Consider the following 15940-nt stretch of genomic DNA (forward strand, 5'->3'; position numbering starts at 1 on the left):
GAGGGTGGGGACAGCGAGACTGGGAAAGAGGGGTGGCCTCGGGGAGACCTGTGGGAAAGAATGGGGAAACCGAGGCAGGGCCCCACGTGGGCCGGGGGCGGGGCCACGCCCAGTTATTTTGGAGGAGCGGGGGCGGGGCTTCTTTTGTCCGAATCTAGGCGGGGCCGGGGCGGGCCGGGGCGGGGCCGGGGCGGGGCCGGCGGGCCGGGCCGGCTCTTTGTCCGCGGCCGGGCCCCAGGCGCGCGCGCGGAGCGGGCCCGGGGGCGTCGGCACGCACGCGCGTAGCACGCACGGGCGCGGCGCGCAGGCGCCAACGGCCCGCCGGGGAGCGCGCGCGCATGCGCAGGGAGCGGCGCGGCCTGGCGGCTGTGGGCGGCGGCTGAGGCGGGAGGCTGCGAGCGGGGCGGCCGGGCAGCCTGGGCCCGCGGGCACCGGGCCCCTCCGCGATGATGATGATGGCTCTGAGCAAGACGTTCGGCCAGAAGCCGGTGAAGTTCCAGCTGGAGGAGGACGGCGAGTTCTACATGATCGGGTCCGAGGTGAGGCCGAGCCCCCGGGGCCCAGGGGCTCTCCGGCGGGGCGGGGGGTGGGGGAGGGGACGGGCTGGAGTGTGGCCCCTCCCGGAGCCCCCCGCCCCGGGCTCCCCGGGCTCCCCGCCTCCATCTCGGCCGTCTCCCGGCAGGTGGGGAACTACCTGCGCATGTTCCGGGGGTCCCTGTACAAGAGGTACCCCTCCCTGTGGAGGCGCCTGGCCACCGTGGAGGAGAGGAAGAAAATTGTGGCATCGTCACATGGTAAAAAATCCAAACCTAGCGCTAAGGGTGCGTCTTCACAAGGGTTTGTAAGCCTGTTTCCAAACCGCCTCGAGAGAGATGATAAAGCGTTTTAGGGCCTCTGGCGTCGGGGGCAGGGGGCGGCCGGGCGGGCGGGCCGGGCCGGGCCGGGCCGGGCTGGGAAGACGCCTTGGTTCTTAAAGCGTTTTAGGAGAGCTCGGAGGCTTTCCCGTGTGGCTGTGGGCATGTTGTACCCAGTGACCGGCCCACGGCGTGTTTGGGGAGGCTCCGGTCGCCAACCACGCCGGGCTCCGACGCATGGCAGCGGCATGGCATGCCTGTGCTTGGGCACTCGGGGTCCTTGTCGCTTTGTGGCCTGAGAGCGTGTCTGTGTCTGTGGTCGTGTCTGTCTCGGGGGTCTCGGGTGGGTGGGAGGAAGCGCCCGGCACAGGAGCCCCTTGCACTCGGCCGTCCCCGGCCGCTCCGGCCCCGCCCCCCCTTGTGCCCCCTTGACTACACCGTTCCTTGAGGTTCTTGCAGTTTGGGTTCCCCCCAGCCCCCGGGAAGGCGGTGGGCCCCTTCGGGCCAGCCCTCCGGGACTAGCGTCGATGCGTGCATGCCCGCCTGGAAGAGCCCCCTGGGCACCCCGGTGACGGCAGCCACGTTTTGGGGGGTTTAGATCACGGCTACACCACCCTGGCCACCAGTGTGACCCTGTTAAAAGCCTCCGAAGTCGAGGAGATCCTCGATGGGAACGATGAGAAGTACAAGGCCGTGTCCATCAGCACAGAGCCCCCTACCTACCTCAGGTAACAGCGAGGGGGGTGGGCTGCCCCCAGTGCTGGCAGCAGGGACCCCGCTTGGCAAGTCACCGCTGCCCTTCTGGGGAGGTACCTGCCTATCTGAGCCTAGGTGGGGGCTCTCTTCGTGGCATTAGTTGTGGGCAAGACCCCCAGGGCTCGGGTGGGGAGCTCCCGAAGGCTGGGCCAGAGCCGCTAGCTTTCTTTGACCGAATTCAAGATGATCCACTGAGAGGGGGAGGCTGTGTTCTCTGACTGGGGCCAGTTGGTTTCTGAGATTGAGCCCCCAGGCCAGCCAGGCACACATTCCTGTGTCCCCCTTCCCACTTCTGCCTCCGGCGTGGGCTTGCCCTGGAAGATGGGGGTGGAGGTGGGGTGTGTGCCAAGACTCTAGGTCACCCCTTGTATTGTTCTCCCTCTTTCTTCCTCCTTCTCTTTTTTCGCCCTCTCTTCCCTTCTTCCCTCCTCCTCCTCTTTCTACTCTCTTCCCTCCTCCTATACCTCCTCCAGGGAACAGAAAGCAAAGAGGAACAACCAGTGGGTCCCAACGTTACCAAACAGCTCCCACCACCTAGACGCCGTGCCCTGTTCTACCACCATCAATAGGAACCGCATGGGCAGAGATAAGAAGAGGACGTTTCCTCTTTGGTGAGTCTTTGGTGACAGTGGCAGCAGCTGGTGGTGGTGGTGATGGGGATGGCTGTGGTCCACTAAGCGCTTCATCCCTCTCATGGTCCTCACGGCAACCCTAAGAAGTAGGGGCTTGGGGCAGCTAGGTGGCATGGTAGATAAAACACCGGCCTTGGAGTCAGGAGGACCTGGGTTCAAATCCGGTCTCAGAAACTTAATAATTACCTAGCTGTGTGGCCTTGGGCAAGCCACTTAACCCCATTTGCCTTGCCAAAAAAAAACCTAAAAAAAAAAGTAGGGGCTCTTAGGATCCCCATGTGATAGATGAGGAAATTGAGGCAGATGAGTGAAATGATTTGTGTCAGTTCCACAGCTCACGAGTGTCTGAGGCTAGATTTGAATCCAGGTCTTTCCGATTCCCTCAGTTGCCATCTTAGACGTTTTACATATTATCTTACTTGGGCTTCACTTTGCACCTGACATACATGAAATGAGGTTAAAGAGAGTTTAGAAAACAGAAGTTAGGTAGTGTCCATGTTGTGATCCTCATTGTACAACTGGGGAAACTAAGACCTGGGCCTGGATGTGATGACCTGTCCAGGCTCTTGCCTTGGAGAGTCCATTTGGCCCTCTGTGATGGGGGATGTCTGGGTTTCCTCCCCCATGTACCCTGCATGGGTGATCTTGTAGGAGCCTTGCATTCTGGCCAGAGGCAGCATCTGTAGCCTCCGGTGCCCTTGGGGTGGCCCTGTTGCTGACTCCCTTCCCCTCCCTTTGCAGCTTTGATGACCACGACCCAGCAGTGATTCATGAGAATGCATCCCAGCCTGAGGTTCTGGTTCCCATCAGACTGGACATGGAGATCGATGGACAGAAACTAAGAGATGCTTTCACGTGGAACATGAATGGTATGTGGGGGCTTCAGAGCCCAAGGCAAGGCTGCAGACCTTCCTTGGGTCACCTGCTACCTTGGGAAGAACCCTAGAGATCCAGCTCCAAACTGCAGAGGGAACCAGCCAGTAGGGGGATGGAGGTAGCATTCAGTGGAAAGTCTGCCCCTAGCCCACCTGGGCCCAGTCGGCTGCCCTGCATCTCCATCTTCAGTTTGCCACCTTTTGCTTCTTCTGCACATAACCTGAGCCTCTTTTGGACCCCTTCCTCAGTCAGCCCATCAAGGGCTAAGCTGAATAGGGCAGGTGACCCAGAAAAGCTGTGTGCCTGTGACCTGGAGCCTGACTCAGGGTTCTACTGACCACAGTTGTGGGATCCTGAAGGGAGCATGAGCCCATTAGGAGAATAAGACCACAGCCCTGCCAAGGGAGCCTTGGGAAGAGTAGTGGATAATGTGGGGACAGACAGCTGCTTCCTGACTGTGTCAATGAAAGGGCCAGAAGCTCCCCTCACAGCTTGCCACGATGACCTCAAGGAGGGAAAGGTCTTGGATGGCCATGAAGCATGGGTCCAGGCCGACTCCCAAGTAGGACTGCCAAGCTGCCAGGAGGACGGCCAGGGGGAAATGGAGAGCTATCTGGAGATAGCTGTGGTGAGCAGCAACAGGGCCTGGGACTGACCTTAGGAGGTCAGACATGTTGAGGTGTCCTGGAGCTACTTTTCCCCTCTTTGCCTGTGTCCTCACAAGCAGCTGACATTCTAATGGAAAAGCCAACGTGGGGGTGGCTAGGTGGCATAGTGGATAAAGCACTGGCCCTGGAGTCAGGAGTACCTGGGTTCAAATCCAGTCTTAGACACATTTAATAATTACCTAGCTGTGTGGCCTTGGGCAAACCACTTAACCTCATTTGCCTTGCAAAAAAACCTAAAAGAAAAAAAAAGGAAAAGCCAATGAGGGGATGTGAATGGGCCTACAGAATAAATAGGGAGGCCAGCATGAATGCCTGGGAAGGAACTGGGGGTCCAGAAGCCTCCAAGGCACCTCCCTCCCTCCGAAGGTTCTGGCTTTTTGGGTCTGGGTCTCATTCCTCTTGCAAGTCATCCCAGGACCCAGGAGGATTCATTTGCATGGACAGCCTTCTTGGTCAGATAGTGAGTGGACCTGGCCACTGGCCACAGGGTGCTGGGGAAGGGTGTTCTCTTGCCCTGCTTTGACACTCATTGGCTGCCTCTTGCTTCTCAATCCCAGAGAAACTGATGACCCCAGAAATGTTTTCAGAAATTCTTTGTGACGACTTAGATCTGAACCCTCTGACCTTTGTCCCTGCCATCGCTTCGGCTATCCGGCAGCAGATCGAGTCCTATCCAACCGACAGCCTCCTGGAGGACCAGTCAGACCAGCGTGTCATCATCAAGGTAGACCCAGGTTCAGGTCTTGGGGCGGGGGGGGGGGGGTTGGGAGGAACTCTGGGCTCTCAGCTTCTCGGTGCACTTTTGGCCTCCTCTTCCCTATCTGGGTAGATCTGTTTCCTTTCTTGACCACAGCCACCATGCTCACCTTAGGGGGCAGTAGCCCTTGCCAGTTTAAAGCACTTACCATGAAGTAGATGGTGACCATGACGCATCCTGGGATCTGTTTCTTTTTCCTGGCATGTCACCCCAAAAAGGCCACAGGTGGGGGGGCACATGAAGAAGCCCAGATATGCGCCCCCCCCCGTGCCTTCTCATGCTGACCTTACTACCCTACTGCTGTTTGGGAGTGGTCTGCACTGATGGCCTTTCCCCTCCTCTCTTGAATCTTGGTGTCCAGTTGAATATCCACGTGGGCAACATCTCTCTGGTTGACCAGTTTGAGTGGGACATGTCGGAGAAGGAGAACTCCCCAGAAAAGTTCGCTCTGAAACTCTGCTCCGAACTCGGCCTTGGCGGGGAATTTGTCACCACCATCGCCTACAGCATTCGGGGCCAGCTCAGCTGGCATCAGAAGACATACGCTTTCAGGTAGGGACTGGGACTGTGACAAGGCGGGTGGGCAAGAGGTGGGGCTGACCTTTGTCTCTTTGACCTTTACTGGGGATCCCCCCCATCAACTGGGAGACTTAGCAACAAGGACAGTGTGTGTCTGTCCATCCATTTCTCTGTCACCTGGGAGGTTGCTGGAGGGGGCAACCCACCCCCTCTATCCTGGAGAGTATATGAGTGTGTTTGGGGAACTGGTGCCACGATGGTGCTGCTCTCTGCCTGCTCTGGGCTGGGGTCAGATATTCTGGACCCACGTGACCTCTCCCAGGACAGAGAAGGGCCCAGTGGCCCAGGAGCTAAGAGTCCACAGCTTGGTGGTGGCAGTGTCTTGGTCCTCTACTGTGACCTTGACAGCCTGGCCTAGGAGGAATTCTATTTGTGTCTGGGGGCATCAATCTGGGTGGGTTCCCTGTTGGCAGCTGGGCATTAGAGGCATTCAAGCCTGCCTGGAGCTGCCCAGAAAAGTCCCTTTGGTGACTGCTTCAGTTTTTCCCAGGTAAGGGGCTTCCTGAGGGTGGGGTTGAACTGAGCATCTGAATCTGGTGTCTTGGCTTGGCGGCTTGGCATAGAAAGATGTTGACAGAGGAGGAAGCTGAGGACCAGAGGCCATCGATGCCCTATTGTCCAGGAAAAGGGGAGGTGCTTCCTGGGCCCGGCTGCCATCTCCCTCTCCCTCTTTTAGACAGTATGGGTCTTGGCCCTGTGAACTGAATTTGATGTTTTCAGAGTCTGCCTGTGAAAAGGATTTCTAGAAATGAAATGATTATGAAATTCATCCCACATATACATATACAAATCATAACTCCCACCAGCCCCCTTCTAGAGACTGTCCTTGACCCAGAGAGCAACCATCCCAACCTTCGGTGTGGGAGACAAAGTAGGTGTAGTCTCAGGATTGAGCCAAATTGAGGGATGAAGGGTAATGGTCACAGTGGAAATGGAAGGCGTCACCCTTGGGGAGGGACAGCACCACAGGCTCCGAGACATGAGATGCAGCAGGCTATTGGGGGGCCCAGCCTGACCGGCTTCAGGAGCTGCACTTCCTCAGGAGACTGGGGACCTGGCCTGGGTCAGAAGACATGGCAAGGGCCCCCTGATGGCTTGGTGGCCTCTCCCCACCCTGTCAGAGGCTCCTCCCAGGCCTAGGCTCTTGCAGATCCCTTATCTGGTCCAGCTGGTCTCTGACTAGTTTCTGTTTCTTTTTGGGGAGTGGGCACTATCCTTGTGGGACTGTAGTCAGTCAGGTCCCACAGTGACTTGAGGGGTTTGGCTGGTGAGCCGCAACACAGCAAATATGGGGTATTCACTTCCTTTGCCAAGGCTGGGATTCTGGGCACAACGCCCCCTTCCCAACTCCCTTGGGTACCTCCCTTAGGGCCCTTGGCAAGGGCGAGATGGGAGCTGTTGGGTTTGCTTTAGGTGAGGGTACCTTCTTTGCCTAGTGCACAGATGTCACTCATGTAGTAGAGGCGAGAGCTAGAGGAGTGAAGGGAATAGGGTGGGTGCATCTAGTCCTCTTAGTGACCCTGAAAGGTAGCTTCTGTTCTGATTCCCATTGTCCAGGTGGGGGAACTGAGATAAACAGGGACTCTAGGCCTATACCCACCGTGCCACCTCTTGCCACTGAGTCTGCCCTGCAGCCCTGGGTTGTGGTTGCCTTGGGATTGAAAGCATGAGTTAGGATTTCTCTCAAGAGTGTGATTGAGAGCATTCTTTTTTTGGATCTCGATCTCTTTCATCCATGTAGGGAATTCGTAGTGTGGAAATTCCCTTCATGGATGCAGGTCACAGAACCACAGGTGAGATGGAGGGACCTCAGTAGCATCTGCCTGAACACCGCAGTCCACAAATAGCCATTCTGCTTATAAACCTCCAACTAGGAAAGGCCAGCTGTCTCTCATTTGGAGAGCTTTCTTCTTGACCGCCACATTGTGGCTCTCCTGGGCTGTAGGCCTACACGGGGCACCTCGATCTCACCTCCTTGTTTGCCTTGTCCTTCTCTTTCCTACTCACCTTCCCCTTCACTATTAGCCTAGGCTTTGAATTCTCCTTGGTCTCTGACCTCAATCCAGCCTCCTTGACGCTAAAGTGATGATCTTAGAGCATGGGTTGGCTCCAGAAGCTTCTGGGCCCTCCCTAGTGATTAACTCTGTGAGAGAGAGGACAAAGCTCATGAACTTGCCATGCTAACCAGCATGGGCATCCTGGCACCTTGGCATATTCTGTGCTCTCTTCTCTCCTCCTGAACTCTACTTCCATGTGTCTGAATTCCTCACAGACTTCTCTAAAACAGACGAGAAATCCGAGGTCATGGTTGGTGTTGGAGGACTAGTGAGGAGGATGGTGCCTTGGACATTGTGCTTTGGCCATTTCTGAGTGGGCAGGTGTGCTGACAGCCCTGCCCAATCCTGTGAGTGCCCCCAGGTTCATGTGTGTGGTGCAGAGCCTGGAGTAAGGCTGCCCCAAGGACGACTGCCCGCCAGCAGTGGCCAACTTGGGCACGTGGGGAAGGGGAAGGCCCCCAAGTTCTGGAGCATCTCCCTCCCGACACACGTGTCTGTCCCTTCCCTCAGTGAGAACCCTTTGCCCACAGTGGAGATTGCCATTCGGAACACAGGCGATGCTGACCAATGGTGCCCCCTCCTGGAGACCTTGACTGATGCTGAAATGGAGAAGAAAATCCGGGACCAGGACAGGAATACCAGGTACCCTTTGTCACATTTGAGATTGGGTTTGATATGGGGGGCTCTATGGGGCCAGAGGAGGAACCAGCCAGGGAATGTGAGACACAGTGAAGGCCAGAAAGTGGGGTGCTCGGGGAGAGCCCCTCCCCTCCCTCATTAACCATCTCCATTCTGCTCCACAGGCGGATGAGACGTCTGGCCAACACTGCCCCAGCTTGGTAGCACACTGGCCCTTGGTGGTGAACTCTCTTTCAAGATGGGGCCCTTTCTCCTTTTCTGGGGGGGTGCCTAGGCTGGAGGGGGAGGGGTGGCTCCCCTTCCCCTGCCCTGCCTGGCAGTGGACCTGTCCCTGGTCCAGGGGATGGGGTGGTACAGAAAGGCTTTTCTGAACTGGTAGGGTTCACTGTGTGTGTATAGGTAACCATTACACAGCTAGCAAGATTTTTTTAAATAAAGAGAATATGGGGTGTTTACTTCCTTTGCCAAGGCTGGGATTCTGGGCACAGCCCCCCCCACCAACTCCCTTGGATACCTCAGTTCCTAGGGAGAACCTGGCCGACCCATCCCCATCACCTTCCCAGTCTCCTCTGGCCTCCTTGGCTCTCCAGGGCCAGGCCCTGGGCTAAGTGCTGCCTGGGACCCATGTCCTAGTTGAGGAGGAAAGGCCAGCCACAGCTAGTGTCAGAGGCTGGAGCTGAATTCTGCTTCCTGACATAGACCGCCTAAGCATGGAGGAAACCTGCCGCTGATGCACGCGTTCAGCCCATGGAAGATAGACCTTGTGCCCCCCCTCGGGAGGTGTGGATGGCCTGTGTCCCCCCATATCCTGCTCTTGACAGTCGACCTGTTGACCAGGGAGGTTGGGAACCTGCTGGGGGGTGGGGGGTCAAGACTCGCTCTGGATGTTGGCCCTCTAGCAGCCTTGCTGACCAGACCCAGCCTTGTGCAGCCAGGGTGGACGATGGCTTTGGATCTTGTGCTTGTCACCCCACGGTAGGACTGACAAGTGGCTGGAGCCGGGGTTGAGGGCATAGGGCCCACAGACCTCTCAGAAAGGTAAAGAGCTGTGGGCACAGTGACTTGGTGAGTGCCCAGGCACCACACCCACCTATGGAAGCAGCTGGCTCCTCAAGGTTGTGGAATTGAGGAATGAAAAAAGATTTTATTTGGCCCTTGGGAACAAGTACAAAAGCCAAGGAGGTCCCTGCCTGAGAACCAGGGCTTTGTGCCCAGGGCATGGATGGAAGAATGGAAGGGGGAGAGGGGGATGCTCAAAGTTGTAGCCCCTGTAGGGGGATGAGAGGAGCAGCTCAGCTTGGACCAGGGAGGGACCCTGGCACCGTCTTGCAGTAGATGACTGTGTCCCAACCACCCCCTGCTGCTCCCTCTGGTCTTGAAGGGCCCCCAAGACCAGCCCACCACCTCAGCAACCCCCCCCCCCAACCCTTTGAAGCCTTAAGTCAGCTAGCCAGTGGTGGGCCTCCCTCTCCAGGGAGGTCTCCATGGGGAAAACTCCATGGAAGCCTGTGCTCCCCTTGCCAGGCCATAGTCTCCCGCAAGAAGGCACTGGGAGACCAAGACTTGCTTGGAGGCTCTCAAAGTCTTTATTAGATTCATTCTTCAGGTGCTTTCCTGGAGTGGGCTGCTCTTGAGGGGCCTTGAGTGGCAAGCCACAGTGCTCACCCCCCCACCGGGCTGGGCAGGGAATATGGAGGGGAGGGGAGGCAAGCCTCCTGCTTCGAGGGGGAGGCCCACCTTTTCCAGATTTGCAGAAGTGGTCACTGTTGGTGGTCCTCAGGTTGCTCCTCAGGGAGGGGTCTATAATTTGGGTCTTCTTCAGGGGCATCAAAGATCAGCTTCCTGGATGGCCAGGGGATGAGAAAGATGGCTGCTCTGGGGAAGGTCCTCACAGGGTGGGACTTGAGGATGGGGGTGAAGGAAATTGGGGGAGGCCCAGAGTCCCCGTACTCACAGAAAGTTGGGAGTGAGCAAGAGCTTCTTGCCCCCAGGTTGGTTGGGGAAAACGTCTTCAAGAAAATAATAGATGTGACCCACAGCGATCCCTGGGGAGGAGAGCAGACTTGTTGAATGGGGGGGCAGGGGGACCCACAGGGAGGGGTGATCCATCCTGCCTCCCCATCCCACGGGACCAGGCTCACCCAGCAAGTCCACCAAGATGGAGTTGCCCAGGAGCAGAGAGAAGGCCATGAGCACCCAGGGCAGGAAGGGCGCCTGGAAGTTGAGGAGGCCGAAAAAGTTCATGCGGAGGTAGGGGTTGCGCCGGCTCCACACGTATACCAGCATGATGGTGAAGGCCTGGCCCAAGAAGAAGAGGCTGGCCAGGAGCCCGAAGAGCTGGCGGCTCCTGAGTCAAGGAGGGGGCCCCAGCAGCGCCCGCAATCTTCCTAGCTGGGCCTGGCCTGCCTCGGTCTCCCCTCCGCTAGCAGAAGGGGAGGAGGGGGGTGGGAGGAACCTGAGGCTGTCGGGTGGGTCCCAGCACCCCCGTCAGGCTTCTCCACTGCCATGAACTTGCCCTTGCCTGGCATGGGGGGCCGCCAGCACACCATGGAGGGGGCACGCCCTTCCTCTCCCGCTCTGAGGAGGAGGATTTGGGGAAGGGCAGAGCGGTGCCCAGGCTGCCCGTGCCCCTCCCCCAGACCAGCCGGGCACCCTGGGCTCCCGGCACCTGGCAGGAAGACTGGGCCAGAAGGATACTGTCATGAGGACTCCACCGAAGAGGAACATGAAGACGAAGTCCGCCGTCCGGCCCCGGAAGGACCCTTCCTCCAGCATGCGGCAGTACCTGTACCTGGGGGCGCTATCGGAAACACCCCGACCGGGCGGTGCGGACCCGAACCCTCCCGCCCCTTCCCGGGAGCGCCCCGTGCCAGGGGGCCGGAGCGGGGCCCCCCATCCTGTCTCCCCAAGGCCCGGGCTGGCAAAGGATACAGGAAAAGCATGTTGAAGAAAAAGCTGAATCCCAGAGGCCCGAAGAAGAGGAAGTTGGTGACCAGCCTCCACACCTGCGGGAGGAGGAGCGCGGGCTGGGGGGCGGCCCAGGGGGCCCCGGGCCCGGCCCCTCACCGCGCCCGGCCTCAGCCCCGGCCAGTCACCTGCAGCTTCCTGAAGATGAGGTCCGGGTTGAAGTACAGCTGGAAGGGGGTGATGAGCTCCAGCTGCTGTGGGGGCAGGGCGGAGTTGGGGTGCCGGCCCGGGCGGGGGGCCCGCGGGGGGGAGGGCAGGCTGGGGGTGGCGTGGGAGTGTGCCCGGGGGGAGGGGCGAGCCCCGGGGGTGGGGGGCTGGGGGGAGGGGCGAGCCCCGGAGTGGGGGGCTGCGGGCTGGGGGGAGGGGCGAGCCCCGGGGGTGGGGGGCGGGGGGCTGGGGGAGGGGGAGGGGCGAGCCCGGGGGTGGGGGGCTGGGGGGAGGGGCGAGCCCCGGAGTGGGGGGCTGCGGGCTGGGGGGAGGGGCGAGCCCCGGGGGTGGGGGCGGAGCCCGGGGGCGGCGCGCGGCCTCACCACGGCCGCGGTGGTCAGCACGCAGGCCGCGGTGTAGGCGCGCGTCACCGCCGGCACCTGCCAGAACTCGGCCGCCAGGCCCCGCTGCGCCATCTCTGCCCCTGCCGCCGCCGCTGCCCAGGCTGGTGCCGCGGCAGGCCGACCGCCTCCTGTGCCTTTAAGGGAGTCTCCCGGCCCGGCCCCTCCCCGGCCCGGCCTCCAGCCGGCCGGCCAATCCACAAGCGAGAAGGAAACACACCCAGCTCGCTCGCGGCGGTGACCGGCCAATGGACATGAGGTGCGTGGAACTCATCCCGCCCCAGGCACAGACGGACCAATCCGAAGAAGCTAGTCACACGTCCCACCCTTTGAGCGACGCGTTCTTTGATCAATTCGGAGTCAGTCCACCGAAGGCTTTCCCCCCCCTCGCGTAGAATGATCATTGTAGCCAATCGGAGGACAAAGTAGACCGAGAGGGTGGGACCCTGGAGCTGGGGCCAATCGAGAGTAGATAGAGGGGCTTGAGTGAATCCAGTAACTCGCGATAGAAAGGCATGAATCGGGGCAGGTTGGCCAATCAGTAGGTGGTGTAAGGCGGGCTCTTGGAAAAATGAACCTATAAGAGCAGGGAACGTGAAGTGGTCGCGCGACCGACGGTTGAGCGGACCAATGAAAGCAGGTTGCGTGGAACAGGAGCGCGCCGAGGGCCCCGGGAGGATGGCCGTCATGAGTAGAATGGCCAATGGGAAAGACTCACGTGGGGGTGAAAACACGAGCAGGAAGGCCAGAAAGGAGCCAGTAGGGGAGGAGTCGGGGGGCGGGTCCACGCAGTGAGCGCCTCTGGTTTGGGAGGGCCGAGAGCCCAGAAGGCCAATGACAATGCAGTCACGTGGGGCACATCCCTTCCCCCAACCTTGGGGTGATGGAGGGTCCACGAGGCGTCTCCAAGGGCAACGTGGGGGGGGGGGGCTGAGGGGAAGGGATGGGGGAGCGGCGGGCGGAGTCTGTGCTCGCGGGGGTTGGGGGCGAGGGTCAGGAGTGTCCGCGTCGGAAACGTGGGGTGCAGGGGCCGTGGAGCGCGGCCGGGCCCGCGTGAAGCCCCCCACCCGCGGAACCTCCGCCGCCCCCAAGCAGCAGGGTGGGGGCCCGAGACTTGCCCGTGGCGCGTGGAGTTGGGGCGCGGCCCTGGGAGGCGGCCGGGGCCGGGGAGACCCCCGGCCCAGATGCAGCTCAGGCGCCTGCACGCCGCCCCCCGGGTCCTCACCGGAACGGAGGCATCGCAAGATTAGAAGTGGGCTCCGGGCGGAGCTGGCACTTGGGCTCACCCGGGTAGAGGCTGCTTGGCCAAGACTCGTTGGCAGAGGAGTCTCAGAAGCATCTAGAACAGTTTGCTCTGCGGAGCCTGTTACCCCAGCGGCTCTCACCCTCCCATCCACACGGGTCAACCGCGGGCGCCCCAAAATGCAGAATGTACCAGAAAGTTTTTGTCAAGACCGGGACAGAAAGATCCAAAGTAACTCCGAGGACTGGAGTCTGGAGCTGGTGACTCGAGGAGCCTGTCGGGTCTCCCAGCCCAAGCCAAAGCCCCGGACAGCTCCATCTTTTCTAGTCTCTGGGAATCGTTTGTGGTGAAAGAAAGATTTGTACACAGACTCTTCTAGAAAGGCCCTTCATCTGGTTGCACCCACTCCCTAGCTTATGTTTTTAAAAAAGTCCTGCCACTTCTCTTGGCAATATGAGTTCCCACAACAAGAGTAGCCAGATACCTGCCGTGGAGATTTTTAGGGGTCAGGCTCCCCAGTGGATGCATTCAGTGCTTTGGTGCCCAGTGTCTCTGGTGCCCAGGGACAAGAGTCCTTTTTGGGGGTAAAGAGCCTCCCAGGACATGTGTCTGCATTTCAAACTTGAAGTAACTGAAGGACAATAGTGTCTTCAACAGAAATTGGGCCTCTGATGGAAGGGCTATGAGACCTGGAGACATTAATAGTTCTGAAGAAAAGAAACAACAGGAAAGAAGGGGATTCAGCATAGGTTGGAGATGAACCTGGCAGAAGGCTGGGTTTGAAGGAGGAATGGGAAACATGTTTAGATTCTGCAAGAAGATGTTGAAATGAGAGGAGAATCCTCATGAGAGCGGATGCCTCCAGGGTTAGGGTTAGTGTTAGGGTCAGTAAGGCCAAATTCTGAGAGCAGCCAATGAGTGGCCATTCATCCTTTTTCAGGAAAATCTTAAGGGAAGAGGAGTCCTCACCTCTAGCCTCAATGGGACTGGGCAGCTTTTCCTCATTGTTTCTGGTTCTGCCCATTGGACTTCAACCTCTCTTTCCCCCCATCTTTCCCTCCCTGGACCTTCCTCTCTTTTCCCATCTGGGAGTTCCTCCAGGGACCTCCATTCTGAGGTGGGATGCAGCAGCTTTAGAATTTTCCTGCTATGCCCTGCTCTTGTAAGTGAAAGAGGATCACTGAGAAGAGGAAAGGACGAAAACACTGAACTGTTAGAGCAAAAATCCAGACTCAAGACTCAAAGACTTAGAAGCTTCCCCCAGACTGGAGATGGATCTGGGACACAAGATGCATCTGACAATAAGGTGATGTATATGTATATGGTATGTATATGAAGCAGCTGCCCTACCTGTGGGAAGCACAATTGGAGAGCCCTGGAAGGGAGGCAGGGAGATCCATGAGAGGGAAATAGAAATGATTGTTATTGGGTAATGCTTCACACATCTGACAAGAAGAAATGGAAGAGCTTCAAAGTCCCCACCATTCCTCAAAGAAGAAATTCATGCTTCTGCTGATCTCTGCCCTGGATCTGAAGGATGATGGCTGTTAAGGAAGAAAACTGATCACCTGGAAGTGTCCACAGGAGAGAAAAAGGACTTTGGAGTTGGAGGAATTGAGTCTATTTGTCCTCCGACCCATGTTCATGATGCTTGAGCAGCCAAGAGGAGGAATGGGCAATGAGGGAAGAAGATCATCTTTGTGATATATGGGGGAGCTTTGCAATGAATGACCCTTGAATGAGATATTTGTGAAGTACTTAGCAAGGTACCTGGAACAGACATAGTAGGGATACTATAAATGTTTATGCCCTTCTCTACTCGATGGCTCTCCCTCAAACACCCAAACCCTCCAACCCTTTATTCTCAAACTTCCCTCCAGATTCAAGAATTCTGAAAGGCCCGTATCCAAACTAAATTTCTTTTTTTTTTTTTTTTTTAGTTTTTTTCAAGGTAAATGGGGTTAAGTGGCTTGCCCAAGGCCACATAGCTAGGTAATTATTAAGTATCTAAGACCGGATTTGAACCCAGGTACTCCTGACTCCAGGGCCGGTGCTTTATCCACTGTGCCACCTAGCTGTCCTCCAAACAAAATTGTCCTGATCTCCCCTTACCACCTCCTCCCCTTTCTAGTAAGGATAAAAGATTAACCAGGGAAACCTGGAAAACTAGCATAAATTATAAATTGTATCATCTTTTAACCAAAATTCACATTCTGGTAACCTGTGCTAATAAGGAAAAAACCATTTAGGTGTTGACTGTTAAGGCATCTGGCCCCGTGAAATATAAATGTGTTCACAGCCCCAGACCAAGAGAATTGATAAGGTGCTGTTAAATTTTCAATGACGACTGAAGTTTTGCTAGTAACTTTTTTTTGCAGGGCAAATGGGGTTAAGTGGCTTGCCCAAGGCCACACAGCTAGGTAATTATTAAGTGTCTGAGACTGGATTTGAACCCAGGTACTCCTGACTCCAGGGCCAGTGCTTTATCCACTGCGCCACCTAGCCACCCCACCAATAACTTTTTGATTTAGATATGTTCATGAACTGAGCACAGAGAATAGTTGGTTTGCTTCCCCAAAAAACACTATAAAAATGAGACTTTCAGCCCTCTTCCATCTCCATGCAACAGAGTGCTCTCAATTCTACTAGTCCAGGAACCTCCTATTTTCCCTCCTCACTTTTCACCCCTTGTTTCTGAGCCTTATTAAAGGCATGTGTGATTGCTAACCTCCTTATTATCAATCATAGATTTCCTGACAAATAACCAAAGAACTGGGTATAGCTGACCCTATTTCATAATTTTATAATTTCATAAATTATCACTTCATCTCCAGTCCCTTGACCCTTCTGTTCTCTCCCAAGCCATCTCTCCAGCACCTGCTACTCTCTCCTCTTCTCATTTTGACCCATGTATCAATTCTAAATGTACTCATCTCTTGAATCTCACTCCATTCTATTCCTGATCTTGTCTAGCCAGATCTCATCTTTGTCAACTTCCCTCCCACATACATGCCACTGATCCAAGGTGGAGAAGATCATGTGTCTGGGTCTGTGACATACATGTTACACACATGACACATGGCCCTCACTGCTGCTTCCCTTAGCCACTTACACTCTTTCCCTCTCCCAGTAACTCGCCTCCACCACCCTCTCAACTGAGACCCTGCCTCATATTATGCAGAAACCAAATCAGGCTGTTCACCAATAGTGCTTCTCCCCTCCTCAGCTCCCATCCCTCAGGAACTTCTTGCCATTCTCTCCTCTTTCATTCCATGGAACATGATAACATAGCCTGCTTTTGGCCAAGACTAACCCTAACAGATGGCCCTCCTCTCTCATTCCTATTCTAGCACTTTCAGTCTCT

The 15940-nt window shown here is 57.0% G+C and overlaps 3 protein-coding genes across 7 annotated transcripts in view; 2 read left to right on the top strand and 1 right to left on the bottom strand.

The window, feature by feature from the left end:
- The window catches only part of LOC141497082 (uncharacterized), an 857774-nt gene that overhangs the window by 804536 nt on the left and 37298 nt on the right, over positions 1-15940 (top strand). The gene's annotated exons all lie outside the window — the stretch shown is intronic.
- Positions 328-8273, top strand: SMARCB1 (SWI/SNF related BAF chromatin remodeling complex subunit B1). 3 transcript variants are annotated; one of them, XR_012471237.1, is made up of 9 exons: positions 328-539; positions 683-821; positions 1453-1582; positions 2084-2221; positions 2984-3111; positions 4344-4510; positions 4905-5095; positions 7710-7821; positions 7983-8273. XR_012471237.1 is itself a non-coding variant. In XM_074199797.1 (9 exons), the coding sequence occupies exons 1-9, from the start codon at positions 447-449 to the stop codon at positions 8020-8022; spliced, it is 1158 nt and encodes a 385-aa protein (XP_074055898.1). In that variant the 5' UTR covers positions 329-446; the 3' UTR covers positions 8023-8273. The 3 variants fall into 3 exon arrangements, 2 of the variants coding, with proteins under 2 accessions (XP_074055898.1, XP_074055899.1); XM_074199797.1 differs by having other exon boundaries at positions 329-539; positions 7690-7821; XM_074199798.1 differs by having other exon boundaries at positions 330-539; positions 683-794; positions 7690-7821.
- DERL3 (derlin 3) lies at positions 9245-11470 on the bottom strand. 3 transcript variants are annotated; one of them, XM_074199826.1, is made up of 7 exons: positions 11316-11461; positions 10914-10976; positions 10750-10823; positions 10516-10609; positions 9960-10155; positions 9773-9863; positions 9245-9660 (listed from the first exon to the last, which is right to left on the bottom strand). In XM_074199826.1, exons 1-7 carry the CDS (start codon positions 11406-11408, stop codon positions 9579-9581), a joined length of 693 nt encoding a protein of 230 aa, XP_074055927.1. In that variant the 5' UTR covers positions 11409-11461; the 3' UTR covers positions 9245-9578. The 3 variants fall into 3 exon arrangements, 2 of the variants coding, with proteins under 2 accessions (XP_074055927.1, XP_074055926.1); XM_074199825.1 differs by having other exon boundaries at positions 10914-10979; positions 11316-11460; XR_012471240.1 differs by having other exon boundaries at positions 9571-9660; positions 9960-10162; positions 10914-10979; positions 11316-11470.

This window comes from Macrotis lagotis, chromosome X, assembly GCF_037893015.1.
Source record: "Macrotis lagotis isolate mMagLag1 chromosome X, bilby.v1.9.chrom.fasta, whole genome shotgun sequence".
Taxonomy (NCBI): Eukaryota; Metazoa; Chordata; class Mammalia; order Peramelemorphia; family Peramelidae; genus Macrotis; species Macrotis lagotis.

What these genes read in the sequence shown, in the direction of transcription:
- SMARCB1 (XM_074199797.1), top strand. Translation starts at nt 447, where the DNA reads ATGATGATGATGGCTCTGAGCAAGACGTTCGGCCAGAAGCCGGTGAAG. An exon ending in GAGCCCCCTACCTACCTCAG is followed by an intron (nt 1,583 to 2,083) that starts GTAACAGCGAGG and finishes TACCTCCTCCAG; the next exon opens with GGAACAGAAAGCAAAGAGGA. An exon ending in AAGAGGACGTTTCCTCTTTG is followed by an intron (nt 2,222 to 2,983) that starts GTGAGTCTTTGG and finishes CTCCCTTTGCAG; the next exon opens with CTTTGATGACCACGACCCAG.
- DERL3 (XM_074199825.1), bottom strand. Translation starts at nt 11,408, where the DNA reads ATGGCGCAGCGGGGCCTGGCGGCCGAGTTCTGGCAGGTGCCGGCGGTG. An exon ending in TCATCTTCAGGAAGCTGCAG is followed by an intron (nt 10,824 to 10,913) that starts GTGACTGGCCGG and finishes CTCCTCCCGCAG; the next exon opens with GTGTGGAGGCTGGTCACCAA. An exon ending in CATCTTGGTGGACTTGCTGG is followed by an intron (nt 9,864 to 9,959) that starts GTGAGCCTGGTC and finishes TCTCCTCCCCAG; the next exon opens with GGATCGCTGTGGGTCACATC.